The 19,280-nt window shown below is 47.7% G+C and overlaps 11 protein-coding genes across 11 annotated transcripts; 6 read left to right on the top strand and 5 right to left on the bottom strand.

Annotated features, from left to right (window-relative positions):
- Window positions 1-141: 141 nt before the first annotated feature.
- Window positions 142-822, bottom strand: maiA (maleylacetoacetate isomerase MaiA; the record flags this gene model as incomplete). Its single annotated transcript, XM_057254318.1, has 1 exon — window positions 142-822. One exon carries the CDS (start codon window positions 820-822, stop codon window positions 142-144), a length of 681 nt encoding a protein of 226 aa, XP_057108180.1.
- Window positions 823-1,663: 841 nt separating this feature from the next.
- On the top strand, window positions 1,664-2,520 carry N7479_006623 (Peptidase T2 asparaginase 2; the record flags this gene model as incomplete). The annotated part of the gene is made up of 2 exons (XM_057254317.1): window positions 1,664-1,740; window positions 1,854-2,520. The coding sequence occupies 2 exons, from the start codon at window positions 1,664-1,666 to the stop codon at window positions 2,518-2,520; spliced, it is 744 nt and encodes a 247-aa protein (XP_057108179.1).
- A 173-nt stretch (window positions 2,521-2,693) lies between these two features.
- Window positions 2,694-4,139, top strand: N7479_006622 (fungal specific transcription factor domain-containing protein; the record flags this gene model as incomplete). Its single annotated transcript, XM_057254316.1, has 1 exon — window positions 2,694-4,139. The coding sequence occupies one exon, from the start codon at window positions 2,694-2,696 to the stop codon at window positions 4,137-4,139; it is 1,446 nt and encodes a 481-aa protein (XP_057108178.1).
- Window positions 4,140-4,324: 185 nt separating this feature from the next.
- Window positions 4,325-5,638, top strand: N7479_006621 (isoaspartyl peptidase/L-asparaginase; the record flags this gene model as incomplete). The annotated part of the gene is made up of 1 exon (XM_057254315.1): window positions 4,325-5,638. The coding sequence occupies one exon, from the start codon at window positions 4,325-4,327 to the stop codon at window positions 5,636-5,638; it is 1,314 nt and encodes a 437-aa protein (XP_057108177.1).
- Window positions 5,639-6,331: 693 nt separating this feature from the next.
- N7479_006620 (cytochrome P450) lies at window positions 6,332-8,077 on the bottom strand (the record flags this gene model as incomplete). The annotated part of the gene is made up of 3 exons (XM_057254314.1): window positions 6,332-7,486; window positions 7,547-7,819; window positions 7,874-8,077. The coding sequence occupies 3 exons, from the start codon at window positions 8,075-8,077 to the stop codon at window positions 6,332-6,334; spliced, it is 1,632 nt and encodes a 543-aa protein (XP_057108176.1).
- A 1,497-nt stretch (window positions 8,078-9,574) lies between these two features.
- On the bottom strand, window positions 9,575-10,655 carry N7479_006619 (uncharacterized protein; the record flags this gene model as incomplete). The annotated part of the gene is made up of 2 exons (XM_057254313.1): window positions 9,575-10,402; window positions 10,533-10,655. The coding sequence occupies 2 exons, from the start codon at window positions 10,653-10,655 to the stop codon at window positions 9,575-9,577; spliced, it is 951 nt and encodes a 316-aa protein (XP_057108175.1).
- Window positions 10,656-11,557: 902 nt separating this feature from the next.
- N7479_006618 (uncharacterized protein) lies at window positions 11,558-12,058 on the bottom strand (the record flags this gene model as incomplete). Its single annotated transcript, XM_057254312.1, has 1 exon — window positions 11,558-12,058. One exon carries the CDS (start codon window positions 12,056-12,058, stop codon window positions 11,558-11,560), a length of 501 nt encoding a protein of 166 aa, XP_057108174.1.
- Window positions 12,059-13,557: 1,499 nt separating this feature from the next.
- Window positions 13,558-13,905, top strand: N7479_006617 (uncharacterized protein; the record flags this gene model as incomplete). Its single annotated transcript, XM_057254311.1, has 1 exon — window positions 13,558-13,905. One exon carries the CDS (start codon window positions 13,558-13,560, stop codon window positions 13,903-13,905), a length of 348 nt encoding a protein of 115 aa, XP_057108173.1.
- A 938-nt stretch (window positions 13,906-14,843) lies between these two features.
- Window positions 14,844-16,022, top strand: N7479_006616 (uncharacterized protein; the record flags this gene model as incomplete). The annotated part of the gene is made up of 2 exons (XM_057254310.1): window positions 14,844-15,023; window positions 15,081-16,022. 2 exons carry the CDS (start codon window positions 14,844-14,846, stop codon window positions 16,020-16,022), a joined length of 1,122 nt encoding a protein of 373 aa, XP_057108172.1.
- A 673-nt stretch (window positions 16,023-16,695) lies between these two features.
- On the bottom strand, window positions 16,696-17,728 carry N7479_006615 (uncharacterized protein; the record flags this gene model as incomplete). The annotated part of the gene is made up of 2 exons (XM_057254309.1): window positions 16,696-16,807; window positions 16,860-17,728. 2 exons carry the CDS (start codon window positions 17,726-17,728, stop codon window positions 16,696-16,698), a joined length of 981 nt encoding a protein of 326 aa, XP_057108171.1.
- A 717-nt stretch (window positions 17,729-18,445) lies between these two features.
- On the top strand, window positions 18,446-19,113 carry N7479_006614 (uncharacterized protein; the record flags this gene model as incomplete). Its single annotated transcript, XM_057254308.1, has 2 exons — window positions 18,446-18,853; window positions 18,877-19,113. 2 exons carry the CDS (start codon window positions 18,446-18,448, stop codon window positions 19,111-19,113), a joined length of 645 nt encoding a protein of 214 aa, XP_057108170.1.
- Between the last annotated feature and the right edge of the window lie 167 nt (window positions 19,114-19,280).

Genomic DNA, 19,280 nt, shown 5'->3' with positions numbered 1-19,280 from the left:
AATACAACCTAAATAAAGAAATCACCTACTACCTTTTGTCAATATGCCATTAAACGCCAGTATTACTAGTATGACAACAGAATATACTAAGACCACTAACTGAGACTATTCAATCCTTTATATACTGAGTTACCATTTCAGCTACTCCGTAATACGAAACTCCTCTGGGGTATCATCCTGCGATCTCCAATGCCCCTTCTTAACAGCCTCCTCCATCTCCAAATTCTTCACAATCTCATTCGTAACCGGGAACTGACCCAAATCAACATCAAACCTCTGAGCACCCCAAGCAGCAGGAATCAAACACAAATCCGCAATGGTAATCTCATCTCCAACACTAAACTTCCCCGCCGATCTTTTAACAACAGCCTCATAAGCCCTAAACCCATCCTCCATCAGATCTTTTGACCAAACAGCACGATCAACACCCAGCGCCCCAACACGCTTTAAGATCCGGAGGTTCGTAACAGGCTGTATATCGCAAGATATAATGTCCGCCAGCGTGCGCACTACAGCGCGGCTCTCTGGGTCCGAGGCGGGCGGGAGCAGCGCAGGTCCTTGCTCTGGGAATGCTTCTGCAAGGTACTCTAGTGCAGCGAGAGATTGAGTGATTGTAACGGGTGCTTCGCCGTCGCGCTGGATTACTAGGGCTGGAACTGTTCCTGACGGGTTGATGACCAGATGGGCCGGGGAGGATTGCTCGCCCTTTAGGAGGTTCACGTAGACGGACGTGAAGGGGATTTGCTTTAGGTGTAGGGCTATTCGGAGTCGGGCAGAGCAGGACGAGCGGAAATAGGTATGGAGAGTCACTGTATCGGTCATTATGAAGAGTCGGTGATATTCGATCTAATGATAGAGTAGAGATAAAGGTACGAAAAAGAGCCTAGAGAGAATCCCCAGAGAGAGTGTGTGTGTTTATAAACTAAGCTATACAAGCTTTGAACTTTAGAAAGTTCAATTACGTTAAGTCAATTTCCCCACACCGGATGTTGTATGCCGTTGCCGTTGCCTCTTGTACTCCGTAGATGTAGAGCATTCGCGGAACAGATTCCGTCCTGTTGAAGCCGAGTCCAACCGCCGTATCTACAAAGTACATATCGGCTATGGGAATATCATTATTTTATATTATTTGCCTGAAACGTTACCATTCTGCTTACATTGTACATGCATTAGAGCTCTAGAGGCTGCAAGCCACCCTACTTTGCGTGACATATGATCTATTATTTCTTCTTCTATTGGTTCTTGACTGCGTAACATCACCAATCATTCTGAAGATAAACTAGAATATGATTCGATTCTGAAATAAGTTCATAGATACACATTAATTTGATTAGCATAGTTTTCTTTGGTTAGAGGTCTGATCCTAATATGAACAATCTAAGAAGCTTGAGCGGGGCCCGAGCGGGTATCGCCGGCTAATAATCCTGGCTCGCCTCTCTTTGTCTCCCTGCAATTATCCATAGCATCAATCAATACCCACAGAATCCACTTCATCTCCGAAGATCCTGGTTGCATCCGCCCAGGAACGGTTGACGATGGATGTTAGATCAACCCGCCCGGACAAGCCGTATCAACGCACCTACAAGGCATGCATCCCTTGCCGGCAGAGAAAGGCCAAATGCGATCTAGGAACCGGCCCAGATGGTCTTCCGATCGGCCCACCATGTGCACGATGCCGCAGGGAACTAAGGGAGTGTGTGTTCCCCGAGAAACGGGCGTGGGAAAGGACCCGCAAGCGAGGTGCGCCTGAATTGAATGCTTACCCTATCTAAATCAGCTAGTATCTAAATGGTCAATTTTTTAGCGCGATCGCCAGAGAGCTATGAACCGGATATATCACCCCGAGATGTCAGGCAACTTGCGACGACATCGCCTGATAGTTCTGTCCTCACACAAGGCCAGACGCAGAGACAACATCCGAGCAAAGTAGCCACCTCAACACCTGAGACAAATTTTCGTCAGGGGCACAACTTTCAGACAGGATGGTCCTATCATCGGGACCGAACGGAATCCCATCGTGGATCCCTGGATCACCCTTCTGTAGGGCCTTCACAACCTGATCAGTCCCCTTCGCGTGCATATGAAAATAGCAGACACCGGGCTAATTCTACCCTCGCCAACTCTATGATGCGTACCGTCGTTGCAAGTGACAATGACGCACTTAATATTCTCTTTGAAGCTGCAACTGCTCAAGAAGATGTTAATCCTGATGCTAGCTCCGAATCATTAGCTGGGCCTCCATCGGCAGGTCCGAGTACCCAAAATCGAACACCCGGAAACTACGACTCTGCGTCCGAGTCGGTGGCACGGGTAATACATCCTGTCAAGCTATCTGACGCCACCCAAGATACTCTCAATATCTGGGAGGCTTGTCGGTTCGTCAAGATGGGCTGGTTCACTGCTAGAGAGGCTGTTACTCTTATTGATCTGTGTGTTCCCTCCCATGTTCCATACCTCTGCCAAACAAAGCTAACCGAAGTAGGTTCTATAAGAATATGTCTTGTTTATCTCCGATTTTAACTGACTTCTACGCCAACCATCGATATCACTACTGGCTGATTACTCGGGAGCCAGTTCTATGCTCTACCATTCTCATGATTTCTTCCCGCTATCACGTCCTCCCTGGAGCAGGGGGAGAGTCGAGGAATTTTTTTATCCACCACCGACTATGGTTGCATTGCCAACAATTGACAATGCGGCTTATATTTGGGCAAGAAAAATCAACAAAATCCAAGGTGCGGAGTCTGGGTACTGTGGAGGCGCTTCTGTTGATGTCAGAATGGCATCCTCGCGCCCTGCATTTTCCGCCCGAGACGGATGGCTGGGATGATGATTTGATCCCAGAAGCCCCCAAGAATCATGATAATAACGATCAAAGCTCAGCACCTGGTAGTCGCGGGGTAGACGATATAATTGAACCCGCACGCCGATCTGACCAAATGTCCTGGATGTTACTTGGATGTGCACTCTCTCTTGCACACGAGCTGGGCATATTCGAGACAGAAGGAGGCAGCTCACCGAACGACGAACTGGAATGGAGAGATCAGATGAGAATGCGCTGGCAGCGCGTACAACGTCTGATATACGTCTATATCAATCAACTGGCGTGGCGGATTGGATGCATGTCACCCATTCCTCAGTCATTAAACCATGCTATCCTGGGTGGACGGAAGCCACAAGGACTGAGTCCACCGGGCAGCACGTGGTTGGCGTTCATGGATTCGTGGATCGAGCTTACCAAGCTAGCGAAGTCTGTCACTGATACCTTCTTCCCCTCTGTGGCGTTCGCCCGCCAGCAACTGCACAGCGGCCGATATGTTGGCCTTCTTGAGCATTTCCGACCTCTTCTCAACGAATGGAAAGACAAGTACCTACAACCCCAGGTACTTGACAAAGCATTCTACAACGATCTTTTCATCGAATACCACTTCGTCCGTGTCTACACCCATTCAGTGGGAATGCAAGCAGTAGTGGAACGTGCTGTCGCAGAGAACAACCATAACAACTTCGACGGAATGCGACCCATGACCATCGACCAAACAGACTACGAATACATCCAAGAGGTGATCGAAGGATGTGGCCAGATCCTGCAGAAAGTCACCCATCTAGCCGAAGCAGGGGCGCTACGGTTTTCGCCTGTCCGAATCGTCCTCCGTATAACCAGTGCCTCGATCTTCTTGATGAAAGCGCTCAGTCTGGGCACACGTCAAGCCAAGCTTCAGGAATCAATTGAAATACTAGAAAAGAGTATCAAAGCACTCAAGTCAAACGCCTTGGATGATGTGCATCTGAGCACGCGATATGCCGCACTGCTTGGCATGCATGTCTCACGCTTGCGACGCAATCTGCTTGCATCGTCGAAAACCATGAAAAGTAGTCGAGACATCACACGAAGATCATCAATGGGGCCTCCTCCTTGGCCGGACAATGGTGACCGGTCAAATCCCACGAATGCCCCTGTATTGCAAGACCAACAGCCGGATCTAGGATTCATCCCGTCCTTGAACGATATTGGTGCAGATAACTGGCTTTCGCTGCCGTTTGATCCATCGATGGCGCCGTTTGATATGAACCATGGATGTCAATTTCCGATGTATGAAGGTGGAACATTAGACTTTCTTTTGAATCTGCCATCGTGAGTCAAATTTTTACACGGTGTATCTAATAAGGTGGCTTCTTATATAGCTCTGTATGGTCGCAAGTGCAATGTTTATAGATAGTGATACCCCAACTCGGACAATGTTACTCCGCCTTGCATTTCCCCGCACCAGAGCAACACAACCAACATCACAATACCAACCAGAATAGCCAATTACCCAATAATATGGAAAACACAGCATCATTCAAGCCAACCCTAATTGTCCACGGTGGCGCCGGTAATATCCAACGCTCTAAACTGCCCCCGGACCTGTATGCCGCCCACCACGCCTCGCTCCAATCTTATCTCCGCTCAACCCACACCCTCCTCAAAGAAGGCAGCACAGCTCTAGACGCAGCCGTACATGCCGTCTCCCTCCTTGAAGATGACCCACTCTTCAACTGCGGCCGCGGCAGCGTCTTCACAACAGCCGGCGCAATCGAAATGGAAGCCTCCGTAATGGTGACATCCATTCACCCCAACAGCACAACCCAACCAGGGTCAATCAAGCGCGGCGCAGGCGTAATGGGCGTCCGTAATGTCCGTCATCCGATCCGTCTCGCGCGCGAATCGCTCCTCAGAGCCGGTGTTGCTGCTGATGGATCCCCTGTAGATGACGGGGGGAGTATGCATTCTCAGCTAATTGCTCCATATGTTGAGACGCTCGCGAAGGATTGGGGACTGGAATTTTGTCCTGATGAGTGGTTCTTCACGCAGAAGAGGTGGGATGAGCACATGAGGGGTTTGAGGGGGGAGGAGGAGCCCCTTTTCTTGACTCAGGGGACTGTTGGTTGTGTTTGTCTTGATCAGTGGGGAAATCTGGCTGTTGCTACTAGTACTGGCGGGTTGACGAATAAGTTGCCCGGGAGAATTGGTGATACGCCTACCTTGGGTGCTGGGTTTTGGGCTGAGGCTTGGGATGAGATTGTGTCCGGTGGTGCTGAGGCGATGTCGGATGATTCCGTGGGTGGATTGCTACGCGACGCGAGGAATTGGCTGGGAGATTGCATGCCGCAATTTCTACGGGATCAGAACACCCCAATGTACTCATCCCTTTCGGGTGATGGGTCCTCTAAGCAATTGGACTTGGGGGTAGAGAAGGGTTGCTATCGGCGTGCTGTTGCGGTCTCTGGGACTGGGAATGGAGACTCATTCCTTCGGGTTGCGGCTGCGCGCACAACTGCTTCAATGCTACGGTTTTCTTCGCCTGGCAGGTTTCCTTCCGGCCTTGCAGACGCAGTGACGGCTGTTTCTGGGCCTGGTGGTGAGCTTCAACGTTCGGCTGGCGCCAGGTGGAATAAGACTGGTGAGGGCGAAGGTGGTATCATTGGTATAGAGGCAGAGCTTGTTCCTGTGAACAGGGCATCAGATGTCAAATTACATCGGGGAAAGGTTGTATTTGACTTTAATTGTGGTGGTATGTGGCGTGCTTGGGTGGAGGAGGATGCTGCTGGTAATGAAGTTGAGAGGATTATGGTCTTTCGAGAGCAATATCAATAGAATAGAATTTACCCGTTGCAGTCATTAGTATGTTCATATCCAAAGCTATATCTTCTGATTATTTCAAGTGAGAATTTTTCATCCTGCATGGCTGTGCTGTTTCACTCTATTAGAGCTGTTAGATGAGCATATTGGTAGTCCTCGAAGTATGAAGTATTGTAGACTGACTAACAAAGCTTGATTACCACTTCGGTGGACCGAAAGCGCCCACTAGGAAAAGACAAGCCATATTCTGTGAATTTAGGTATGAATGAGGTTTTGTTATATATTAGTGAAGTTTGTTTGCACATGACTGCAGTGAAAATGTATCATGATTCCCGAGGTCTACTGACATCCTAGGTAAGCGTCACCAGCGGGACCTTGTGGGGCGATGTTGCGGCTCCATAAATGTCTTGGCACCTCACATCCCACGTGACGTGTCCACAACTGACCTAACGCCTGAGGCATTCAACTCAGCTTCTAGTAAACCAAAGCCTACGTGTACAGTGGTCGGAAAAGTGGTCAGGAAGTTTATAGCATTTCCGACACCAATAATCAAAGAATATATATCCATAGAAATAAGGTTTCAAGCTCAGCTTTTACAACAAAGCTCCGATAGCTCGTCTTGAACGATGGAAAGACGAAACCACTTAATAGACCAACAATATATACTACAAGAACCACTCGAAACCGACAGACACCCTCGATCCAGATCTACCACCCTTCCAATGGGGTAAGCAAGGCAAGAACACCATCTCTAGGTGAAACAGTAGCCGCCTCCCGAGTCTCCAACTTAGCATCAGGAAACTTGAGCTCCATGTGAAACCGACCAACAGTAGCAGCAATCAAGCAAGCAAGCTCTGCCTTCGCAAATCCCTGCCCAATGCAACTACGCGGGCCATGCAAGAAAGTCAAAAACGCATAGTTATTAACCGCACCGCCAGTATTAGCCTTACCGGGACCCATAAAACGATCCGGATTGAACTTATTCGCGTCCGGTCCCCACAACTCTTCCATCCTGTTCAGGATGTGCGGAGAAAGTGTAAATGTAGTATCTTTGGGGATATGCTTGCCGGCAATAGATGTGTCGCGAACAGCCTTGCGTATGGTCGTCGGCACAGAGGGGTAGAAGCGGAGGACCTCGTTGCACACTGCGTTCAGGTAGGGCAGGTTATCGATTGCGGTGGCGGAAATTGGAGTCGGGTCGTCGAGGGATGGAAGGTTGGCGCGGACTTCATCCCGCAGACGAGTTTGGACATTGGGATTCTTGCAGAGTGCGTAAACGGCCCACTGTAGTGCCGACGCGGTTGTCTCGTGGCCTGCGCCTAGGAAGGTCATGGATTGGTCGACGAGGTTCTCTTCGTCGAAGGTGCCGCTGCTTAGTGCAACGGAGATAATGTCAATGCCAGTTTCGGCTTTGGGATCTTCCATCTTTGCTTTCTTCTGCCGGATCATTTGTCGTGCGACGTTGCGGATGACCTCGCCGCTCTCCCTGATGTCTTTGTTGCGTTTCGTCGGTAGTGAGTGGGTCCATCCCGGGGTACCGACTAGCATACCTAACACGAATAGGATTTTCATGAGGAGGGGTGGCGAGGACATGATTTTGCGGTAGGATTGGCTGAGGCTGTTATCGGGATGACGGAGAGAGTCGAAGTCATGGTCCATACCGGCGACGCCGATGATGTCCAGAGTTGCTCGACTGGCCCAGTTACTGATTTGGACTGTGTTGTCGTTATTCCCATTGGCCTTTCTGCTCTTCAGGTCTTCCTCGATCAACTTAACCATTTCTACACTCTTGCCCCAAAAGACTGGGTAGAGGTTCTTGATGTGGCGATAGGCAAATGCTGGCATGAGATTCTTCCGTTGAATCTAGTGGAGATATTATAAGATTGAATTGACGCAGAGTGGCATTTTAAGGGCCAAATTTACCTTATGCTCTTCACCTTCGGCAAGTAGGATTCCATCACCTGTGATACGTCGCAAGCTAACCCGCACCAATTCTGGTTTTTCAAAATCATAATTTTTCGTAACGAGCAGCTCACCCAATGCTCTTGGGCTTGTCAAAATCACTCTTTCGAGGTTTGCGACAATATAGTACCGGATAAGATCTTGATTGGGCTTGCTAGTGGCCCACTCCCGTAATTCCGGATAGGGGGTGTCAAGTAAGAAATTTGGAGAATTGCCGGTGAGCCAGCTTCGTTTCTAAACGTTGTTAGTTTTATTCGTCGAAAAAATACGAAAGGATAGCTGGCGTACAGCAGGTGTGTCAATGTGTTTCAATGGAGAGAAGTAGTCGGGATACAATATAAGCCGATAGAAAATTTTCGACGTGGTGAGGATTCCGAAAAGGACGACGATCGTCGCAATCCTGGAGTTGAAAATCGCATACTCCGGCTTGAAATATATCCCGATGGCGAGGGCAAGAGTGAGAACGGTGAAGTTGTCGCTGATTCGTCCCATTGCTAAATATTTCCGGAAGATCAGGAAAAAGCAAATATCGTGTAATTTAAGAGCTCAATCCCACATCGAGCAGAGACGATCAGAGAAGATCTTTCTGGGTATCAAAGACTTCCTCGGACGATTAGTTCCCCAGTAGCACTGGCGAGGAGCCTGGTTTTTCAAGTGGGGTGTAGACGGGATAATGCTTGGCACAGTTAAATCCGAATCCTATACAATCTCAAAGGTATCAATGCACACTCTAGAAAATTTGATTTCTGCATGGGATGAGAGATGATAAGGGATGTCTTTTGAAATGGTTGCCTGGGAAAGACATACGTCAAGTGCAGCCTCGGGGAGATTCACATTGAAAAGAGATAATCTAAGCTAAACGCAATCAAACAATATAAAAAGCTTGGAACTGTCCTATAGAAATAATATTAGCGAAGTCGAAGTATTTTTAAATGATCTCTTACTCGCCCTCGCAATCATTACCGGATTAAGCAACCATGGATCCGCAAACAGTTCCCCCCACATGTGGAATTATACATATGACAATCGGAGAAATTATGCCGAGCTGTATGTGGCACTTGTTTACTTAGGGCTTCGGGCATCCCCAACCTCTAGGCCCGGAGCCCCGGGGGCCCCCGAGGGCCGGGCCATGTTATGATTATGTCATCTGATCCACTCCCTGGGCAGGCAGTTCCTCCACACATTCGCATACATACTTGCTCTTCCATCGGGGATGATTACCCTCGAAGAACTTGCCGTTTAATCCTGAAATCCTAAAACCCTAGACTATGAAGGCCCCATCTTTCAGATCGCTTCTGGACTGGTAGGTGTCTATTATAATGTAGTAATACGATACCACGCAATAAATGACAACTATATATCTCAACAACACTTGCCCATGTGAGCTTTTCCTTACAGTCTAATGTTTTTTATATTAAGTATTGCCACTTTAAGGAGTTTCGAGGAATCTAGGAAATTGATATACGCTATTAGAATTGCTTATCAATGGCTATTCGCAAATAAAATAATAAGAAAGAAACGTTGGTTGTTGAGATAGAAATGTAGCATATAACGCATTTACTATGGTGTTTTCACTGCGCAGCTCGCATGTGAAATACGTTAGGGGGTAGTTACAGATACAAGAAAACACACTCCTACACCTCTTGAGATCTACTTCTTGAGTGCAAGCCCCAGTTCTTTTCTATGCCCTGTTTGGTAGGATGCTAATTTGCAAGTGCTGAATCGACCCGTACGCCTGAGAGCATACCAGTAAGTACTAATGCCTCTACCTTTGGGCCTCATCCAATCGGAAAGGGCAAGACAGTCATACTATCATTATAAGACCAGAGGATCAAGTTAAAGACAAGTTCGGTCTTGCACTGACGAAGAAACAAAGCTTGCTCTCTAGGTCTAATCAAGATCAGAATACATGTCATTGGGGTTGTAATAGACTCAACATCACCTAAGTATGGTGAAACTCTTGAGACATGCAGCAGTGAAACTCAAGATTTACACAAAAGGCTTCCACTGCTCCTCACACCACTCCCAAAACCGCGTTGGGTATCCAAGTCCCCCATCCTCAGCCGAAGTCATCGCCGCGACGATATCTCGTCGTGGACAATCCTTGTCCAGTCGAATCCGTCCCCAGGGAATGATATAGGCGCCATTCTCCTCAAGGGTTATCTCAGATGATAAACCGGCGTACAGCTCAGTATAAGCCCCAAACTTGGCCTCATGGAGTAGGGGTCCAATGAAAAACATGATAAGCGCCGGAGTCCCTGCATAGGAGCCCGCCTTGAGATTGCCTGGATTCTGCACCACGCTCACAATGTTATCCTGCTCGAGATCGGATCGCCGTGCCAGCTCCCGTCCCAGCATCCAGGTTCCCACCTTTGAGACAGCATAGTTGCGAGCGCGATCTTTGGTTCCATTATCTAACAAGGTGAAATCAATCCCATTCTCGGGAGAGCCGCCCTCCGCTAAAAAGCTGGATGTCCACACTACCCTAACAGATCCTCGAGGTGTGTCGGGTGCTGCTGCAGCCGCCCGTAGCTGCGGTCGTAGGAGCTCGGTAAATAGCAAAGTCGCGATACAGTGCATCCCCACCATAGCCTCGAATCCCTGGGCTGTTTTAGCGCCGGGTTCCACCATGTTCGCTCCAGTTCCCGCGTTATTCCAGAGGACATCGAGTTTTGATTCTTGTTGTGCGAAAGTAGCGGCCGCCCCCTTAACTGATTCTAAGTCGTTAAGGTCAAGATGGAGGAACTTGATCTTGCCGGGCAACTTCGGCGCAGGTTGAACCTTGATAATGGATTGAATCGCGTCCTCGGCACGCTCCTAGGAAAGCGTGTTAGCCTACTGGCTGGTTCATGAGTCTAGATTTGTTTAGGGGCCTTGCCTTCGATCTTGATGCCATATAGATGGTGGCACCGGAGCCATACAGGATCTTGCATAATTCAAAACCGACGCCGGCATTACCGCCTGTCACGATAAAAACCCGACCCTGCTGTAAAGGCAGCTCTTTTTCAGTAAAGGCCGCTTTGGGCGGGAACACCTGGGAGCACAGGTTTCGGAGAGAGGCAAGCGACATAGCCGGAGATTGACTGCTAATTAATACGCCTCTATAAAAGAAGTATTTTGGGCGCCTACAACTATGCCCTTTCCAACTATTTATACAACTTCCTGGGCGGAGCGTATCTTTTTCTTGTCCCCCTGCTATCTCAGCTTGCTAATATATATGCGCCCGCGAGTCAATCTGTGGCTTCCATTTGCAGGGATAAATCGGAGATGGGACCTCTAACCAGCCGAGCACCGGACGAGCAACGGACCAGGTACACAGCTTTCCCCCCCCCCCCCTCCCCCTTTTTACTTACTTTCTCAAATTTTGGCTCGCCTTTTTATTTAGCAATAACGCGATAGTTATCATGAGTGTTTGGATTGGGAAAATATCGCTTTGTACCACCTGATGTAAGGAACCTGACAAGACTTTACTAGTTTCGTGTTTACCCAATGTAATATCTGGTGAAATTATGTCGAGCTATATGTGGGATTGATTTACTCCATAGGATTGGGGCATTTGATCCCCAGCCTCAACCTCCAGGCTCCGGGGCTCCAGGGCGATGTTGTGATCACGCCATCAGATCTAGGTAGATAGGCACTACTCACTTCCTCTGGCGGCGTCTTCGCGTACTTCGAATAATCACTCTTGAAGAGCTGCTGAGCCATGGAATTTGTATACTGGATGTTGTTAATGATGGCAAGCCGTTGAGGTGGAGACGCATTTTAATGTTTATATAAGCGTACTTTGGCAGGTGTTGATATTCCTAGTTTTCCAAGTTTTGCCGTTAGTGATGGCGCATGGGCTGAGCTGGGATGGTGTGTATTTGGGCGGTGTTAGAGCTTGTCGAGATTTGGCAGCGGCCTTGCCGTTTAGTCCTGTTAAGACGATGGTTGAGGTCGTTTGCGATTTGAAAGGCATGCATGTCGTTGATTTTATAGTTGAGTAGGAACATGGGTCAACGGGGCCAACGGCTTTACGCTAAGCAGGAACGATTCAAGAAGCACGTCGCGTACTTTTCTCGGAGGTAGACTTTCCAGGATCCGAGCCCATTCCCCCGAGTTCCGGCCGTGGGTTTCCTGAGCTAGGAAACGAAGCTGTTGCGCCTTTAGCAATACATCACAATCAGCCATTTGATTGGATGCGAGGGCCCAGAACGAGCGGCCCACATATCGGCGGAGGTCTCCCTGTGGTGAGCTCAAACACTCCATCAGTTGTGAACTCTCTCGTAGGTTAGATGGAGTATTGGTAACAGAGTTATGGGTAATATCGGAGATTTCGCAAGAGGAGATGGGCGTGCTAATTTTGGGAGCTGGCCAGAGAGATCTTCGATCGATGGGGGAAGAGGGACGGGCCGATGAACTGGGCAGAGGCGGGGCGTCGGAGAAAGTGCCGAACGCATGGAAGTCGATAGGAAGTTCAGTCAGCGACAGCATCGAGATGTCCAGCAACTCAAGAGTGTCTGATGCCCATACTATCTCATCTTGTCGGGATTTACCTCTAGGATGCGTATCATTGATCTCATTGCTGTCAATGGTATTTCCCACGCTGCTATCGTTGGTATGTAAGGTTGTGGGCAAGGAAAAAGCAGATATATGCTGATCCAGGTTATGAACGTTTTTTTGGGGCGAACGTTCGGCAGGTTTGGGCTGATCGGAGGCAGTGATGGGCGGATAGGCGCATATATCGTTCAGTCGGCGACATTCGCGGCAAGCGGGGAGTTGTTTTTCAAATTTAATCTATACCAAATCAGATTAGGACGATTGTTGATTTCCATCAAGATGGTACCTTTCATCGCCTACAAGGCAGACAAGTAAACGAAGGGCGAGTACGAGAATTGGTTCGTGCCTCCGTGCACATCGTGAGCAATCTCCTAGCTTCTATCGGAGATGAGTGGGTTCGGGACCTAGAGATAAAGGTCCACGGGTAGCTCCATAAGATTGCTTACAAAGTATTGCTTGTTAAACTTTGACATGTGCGGGATCCCCGGGCCGTCTCATGCCAAGAGTCCTCCAATACAGTTATGGTGCGAGCCTAAATTAGTCGATATCGCCCCCAAACCACTATCTTTAGTGCTTATATATGGAGTTGATTGTAGAAACAATTATCGTTGACCGAAAAGTATCGTTAAGTGGAGCACTACAAAGGTGTTGGGAGCTTGGCACGATTATCTGTCACTAGGTAGCTATAAGACTATGTAGTTTGACCCTAAGCGGTTGTAACCGCGGCTGCTAAAAATATGTTTTGCGAGGAATGACTACATAGTGAAATGGGGTGCGCTGTCATAGAGGTGGGTAATGCCTGTCTGCGAACCAGACAAAACCAGTGCAGATTGTTGAATAGCGGAAGATAGGAGAAGGAAAACCAGGAGTAGTTTGTAGGAGAAAGGATTTGTTGTTCTTCTAATCTCTTGCTTCCAGCACTTAATACACGTCTTTTGTTTAGTCAATTTACACCGCCATTTCTCACGTCTCCCTCTACAATAGTTAGTAACGTGCCTTGCCGGTATGCCCGATCATCTACTAGCATGGCCGTGCACATATACATTATGCCTATATATTCACGAATCTTCGTACAGAAACCATAAAATACCGTTTGATGAGGTCGTCACCGCCACTTCATGGTCTCCTGTTTTCTGAGTGTTTCCTTGTTTCAGCCGTTTGTCCTCTAGCTACGCCAAAGCTCCACTAGCGTGCAGCTACAGTTGTACAACATATCTGTGGCTTAATTTAGAAGCCTACTGCCTAGGGCAAACAAGTGTTGACATAAATTGCTTGAAGTTTCCGTTTGAAAACAGGCACCAAGCTATCACTTTCACCTCTTGATTGATTGACATATTTCACACCCTAGAGTTGAATATCCCTAATTCAAGACATTCTTTTCGTCCAAAATTTCCTTCAACTGCCACCTCCAGAATAAAGCTATACATCTGCTGATGTCTTCCCCGCAAGGCCAACGTATTCAAGCCAGCTGTGTCACTATCTGGGGCAAAGGCGACTACGAGATTGACATTGAAACCGAGGATCGGATGTCGTACTATGCAGTTGTCAAGAAGGACTTTGGGAGTTCCTTTGGGCCGCCTCTGACTATGACTGGAGAGTGTAATTCGCAAGAACATGTATGGAAAGAGTTGGACCGGATGCTAGGATTATGGGCTAGGGTTGAACAGAGCGGGCAACCAATGACAGAATACCAGAGGTTGGAAATATTTGGAGGACCCAATGGTCAAAACAAACCTATTCTGAGGCAGTTCTTTGAAGAACAAAAGAGACATGGGGCCTGATAGCGAAGGGATAGAGGAGCCGTTGAGCGAGACAGTCTCCAATCCAGCATCGTGATCGACGACTACGAGTTGATTCTGAGCCTGTGCATCAACAAAATCCAACCACAGACACTGGAACCCCTTGCATCTCCTCAAATATCCCTCTACAAAGTAGATTTAAATGGGTATCTGGTCATTTTCTTTCATTCGGGGGCGCTAAGGCGAGAGAGGCTAGAAAAGGATTAGACTGAATTTGATACATTCGATTAGACTAGCCTATCATATTGCATGTAGTTGACGTAGATCCACCAATTGTGGTAGGATATGTGCCAATTTTAACAGGGATTCATCCGCTTGTTAGAGGGATTTCATCAGTATCATTGGCCGAGCCCTGTCTTAGCCTCCCGACATTTTGTAGCCAGACGCTAATCACGGGCAAGAAATCGCTACGCTACGCAATTTCGTTTGGGGAAGCGTCACACTCTTAACGAGAGACTTGAGATTATCGACTTTTCAACAACGAGCTGCGATAGGGACATCCATTCAGATGCCGCAAGGTATATTGTTAAGAATTCCAGATTGACTAGATAATGAGCTGGAATCACCTTAGCTCGTCCAAATTCTGATTCGGGTCATAAACATAAGTACTGGGCATATGGGGAGACCAGGATTCTCAGTCAAGGATTCTCAATCCGAGGACGCAGTTTGCCCTTCAACCCACATTTCACCCCGGTGGTCTGGCACCTAGCGCCTAAATAGTGTAGCACACGTGTCATGATAAGCCAATGCAAATATGCCCAACCGGTACTATATATGTTAAGGTGGCGCTACGTTGAAGATAGGCGCTGACACAAGATTAGGTTGATCTCATCGACACATAATCTTTTACACTTATTTTGGATACAGACTCGCTTTTGTATTTTCTACTCACCTCTCAGATGATGCGATCCGTAACGCCAATGTCAGGAGTGATGGAGTCCGTCTTCTCGCTCCACTCGCAAACTGAGATTTCGCCAGCCGTCGTAGACGCGACTTCACCACCTGATGAGTGGACACGCAACTTTGCGAACAAAATCATTGTGCCCTATCTAAAGGAACACAGTAATGAGTTTATGGAGCTAAGTCTCCTAAGACAGAAAGTACCCAGCTCGAATCGAATGATACGTATGCATGCTCATAATCTATATCGTTGCTAGGGATGGGAGAACCCGAAAGGCGATAAATACTTTCGAGTACAACGTCGAAATGCGGATCAAAATAATGAAAAGAACAACGTTTATTTCCACAATCTTATGAAAGATATCGCCGAGGAGCTCCACCAAATTGGCAACGCTTTCGCGATTCGTCGTACCCAAAAAGGCCCTCCAAAGATTCTGGATATGTGCATGGCTCCAGGTGGATTTTTGGAGATAGCGATGAGGAAAAACCCAGGATCACAAGCGGTTGCTTTTAGCTTACCCGTCGCCTGCGGTGGTCACAAAAGTCGGCTGCCAAGAACTAGGAATGTTGATCAAAGATTCTTAGATATTACCATGCTAGCTAGCGACATGGGAGCACACGAGATTCCAACCGACCATCCGGACGCTAAAAATTTCTTACCGCAACAATTCCGGCCTAATCAACTTTTCGACCTGGTGATATGTGACGGTCAAGTCCTTCGAACGCATTCTCGCGCGTCATATCGAGAAACCGTCGAAGCACGAAGGCTTACAGTCACCCAGTTAGCGCTGGGTCTCGAACATTTGAATCCTGGAGGAACAATTATTGTACTTCTCCATAAGCTTGAAGCATGGGAAACAGCGAAGCTAGTCTGGACTTTTGCCAAATTTTCCTCTGTAAAGCTGGTGAAGCCCGAGAGGGGCCATGCCAAGCGATCATCCTTCTACATGATTGCCAGCCAAGTTCAGAGCCAGCACACTGAGGCTCTTCAGAGTGTGATAAAATGGAAAGATATTTGGCAAGCGGCGACATTGGGCTCCGAGGATGACCTTCATCAGTTGATTTGGAACGAGGGGCCATCTGCGGAAGACTTTATTGCGAACTTCGGGGATGATCTTGTCAGGTTGGGAAAATATGTTTGGAAAGTTCAAGCAGACGCCCTTGCCAAAGCCCCTTTCATTAAATCTCAAGATAAATGATCGACAGAGTATCAATCTTCAAATTTAGCACAGCAATTGACGTGAATCTAGTTCCCAACTTCATTACATTTCAGGACTGGCGGGGCTAATGGACGATTGTGTAAATCCCCAGGAGCCCTCTTCTTCCCAGGAGCGGGAGTGGGATTCCATCATGTCATGATATAGTATTCATATCCCAATTATACTTGTCAATAGATTTTGTATGGAGGGCATGGAGGTAGTATGCCCCAGACTCCATGGAATAGAGATGTCGGGTATGAGGCTCAATGGCGCCGTGACAGAAGACCCCGAATAAGGACCTAGTTAGCCACTCATCATAAACTACGACGTTCCTATATACATAGATAGTTCCATAGCTCGCACCACATCATGTCCATGTGCAACGAAGGTAGCTACTGCACAACACCAGCCAACCAAGTCTATATTCCGCTCATCACAGAACTATAGGAGAGACATGACTTACTGGATTGCCCTTCTTTGACTTTTATAAGTATTTAAGTATTAAAAGTCAATATTTACCTTTCGTACGCGAAGAAATCGAAGGAATAGAGCTTTATCGTAAATGTGTATTAATTATGCGGCCTATCCCACATGAAGCTATAGCGACTAATAGAGAATGAAACATGATAACAAAATAGGAAAATGTTGAGATATTGGATATCCCAACTCCAAATCAAGCGAAACTCTGCAATTTGGCATCATACCGGCCAGCCTCTGTGATAGTCTCCTTCCACAATCTCTCGATAAAAGTCTGTCCGACTTTCTCCTGGAAGATGGGTGCGCCGCTAGAGTAATAATTAGAATTATCAAGTGTTGTGTATAAAGGGAAGCGCTTACGCATCCACCTGGTTACTCTGCAAAAACTTCCCATGAGTCTCCTGTCCGGCAACAACAGCCGCATAGATAATTGTTCTTGCCCCCTCATCGACCGTTCTCGCCATCAAGCCTCTTACCACCAACATAATCGACTTGAACCAGAGCGGCAGTCCACGATCGAAGTTGGTAGCCACCATGCCAGGACAGGGATCGTTGATGATAAGTTCCGAAGATGGCACGATGCTCGCCAGTCGCTGCACAAACGCGTGCACGGCAAGCTTACTATCCGCGTACCGCTGCAACCCGCTGTACGTCTGTCGGTTATCGTAATGTTCGATAATAGTCTCGGAATCGGTTAGAGGTCTTTTCGCTAGCGTGTGGGACTTGTGGTTATTTGACCCGACGAAGGTGAGACGTGATGGTTCTCCGGATTTTGCTGCCGTCGCGCGAAGAAGAGGGAGGAGTTCTAATATAACTAGAAAATGAGTGTAGCAGTTTACCTGCATGACACGTTCATGGCCGCTCTTGCTGGCTTCATAGCTCATCAGATTGACGCCACCGTTGCAGATAAGAACATGCAATTCAGGGACCTCAGCGCGGACCCTTTTTGTAAACTCCATGCCGGATTCAAAATCATCGAGATCGAGATTGAAGAATTCGATCGTGGCAGTCGGGTTGGCTTTTTCCACTTCCGGGTGGGCGCGTAGTGAGGCGACGGCTTCCTGACCTTTGCTGGTTGATCGGACGGTGATAATGACGCGTGATGCTTGAAGCAGGAGGAGCTGGCGAGCGACTTCATAGCCGATACCCGTATTGCCGCCGGTGATGATGGCGGTTTTACCGGCCACACTGGCGGAGATGGGGGTAGGGGGGATTGACGGCTGGCCCATGATGAGATGTTGTGTTGAGATAATTTTCTACGTGATGAAAGGAGGATTGATTCTACCTATAGAAGAGCTACTCCGCACGAGAGACATGAAAGGAAAACCCCAGAATAATCCAATACTCATTCAGTAGTTAAGACTGGCCGATGGAAATATGAACATTTGTCATCACAAAGAATCTCTCGGCCGGTCCGCCCAAGGAACTTGATTGGGCAGATAAATGTTCAATGTTAACTATATAGGACAAGAGAAATATGATGAATGGCAATCTTAACTACGGAGTAGAGTAATAGTACTTAAGTATAACTCGAGCTTGATATTGGTCCATACATATATTTATGTAGTATGAGCAACCCCTTAGCTACCACCTACCTAAATATACATATCAATTAGAATTCTGGGCCTTTGATTGGTGGGGTTATTGTAGGTAGAATAGGGGTGCGCTTATGGACTATCATTGTGCGGAGTACGGAGTAGGTCGGAATAGATAGATCACAATAATCTTGAAGTTCCTCCGAGTTTCCTCCTAGTTTCCCCTTTCCCAAACCATCACTTTCCGTCTTCGGGACAGAATGGACTCCTCCTCAAGACACCGATGGCGATGTGGAGCCCGAGTCATTTGAATATTTCACCCCTGGTTTTGATATTGTTCAATGATGGATCTGGCTCAATCAACTTTCCAAAAAGTTCAAGCTTCCTGGATACGCACTCGTGACCGATCAAATGAAACTTATCGTTGCGACGAATCGTCTTTGTCTTGAATATCGTAGGAGATGGGAACAACACCTAAAACTCGCGTCACCGGAAGAACTTGAAACTCTGAAGACATGGAAAGCCTTTGAGGATTGGACCTTGACCCTATTGGATAAAACACATGTATTCGACGAAGCGGATTTGATGGAAATGTACACACATGCCCGCCACAACCCTTCCCAGGATCCACATCAATTTCACACATACCTCTGTGCCATCGAGGCGGAGCTTGAGAAGCAATTCGAGCCCCGTTCTCAGAAAGAACAATGTCTTACATTTCTCGTTAAACTCGACCCAGATTTGCGATGTGAAATTCGACAAGATCTTGCTACTGGTAAACTGAAATTGCCAGAGAATATGTCGGACATGGTCAGATTGGTAAGTGACAGATGGAGAGCTAGAAATCGAGCGATGGAGATCAGGCATCAGAGGGGCTATGCCAAAGGATCAGGTTCTTCTCGTGGAAACCATCGTGGGAGGGGTCTTTCTTCGAAAAGCCGTCGCGGTCGTGGGAACAGCAACAGCAAGCAACAGAGCGCATAGATGCTATTGAACTAGAGGGCGCCATTTTGCATTCTTTGTCAACCTGCAGATCATCAAGTGCCGACTTGCTAAGAGAAATCAGAGATGCAGTCTAACGGATGGTGGGCGCAATGGCCCAGGTATGCCTACGGGTCAATATCAGCCGAGACCCGAAGGCGCCATTTGGTAGCATGTGTTTGCTAGAAACCTAAATAAAGACATCATCTACACGAGGCTGTAGCCTATCAAGGGCAATAAAGAATATGTATTATGGAACAAAAAT

The sequence above is a fragment of the Penicillium vulpinum genome (assembly GCF_028829585.1).
Source record: "Penicillium vulpinum strain IBT 29486 chromosome Unknown utg000003l_segment0_segment0, whole genome shotgun sequence".
Lineage (NCBI taxonomy): Eukaryota > Fungi > Ascomycota > Eurotiomycetes > Eurotiales > Aspergillaceae > Penicillium > Penicillium vulpinum.
Note: the sequence above shows the minus strand (reverse complement) of the source record. Positions and strands in the feature narration are given on the sequence as shown.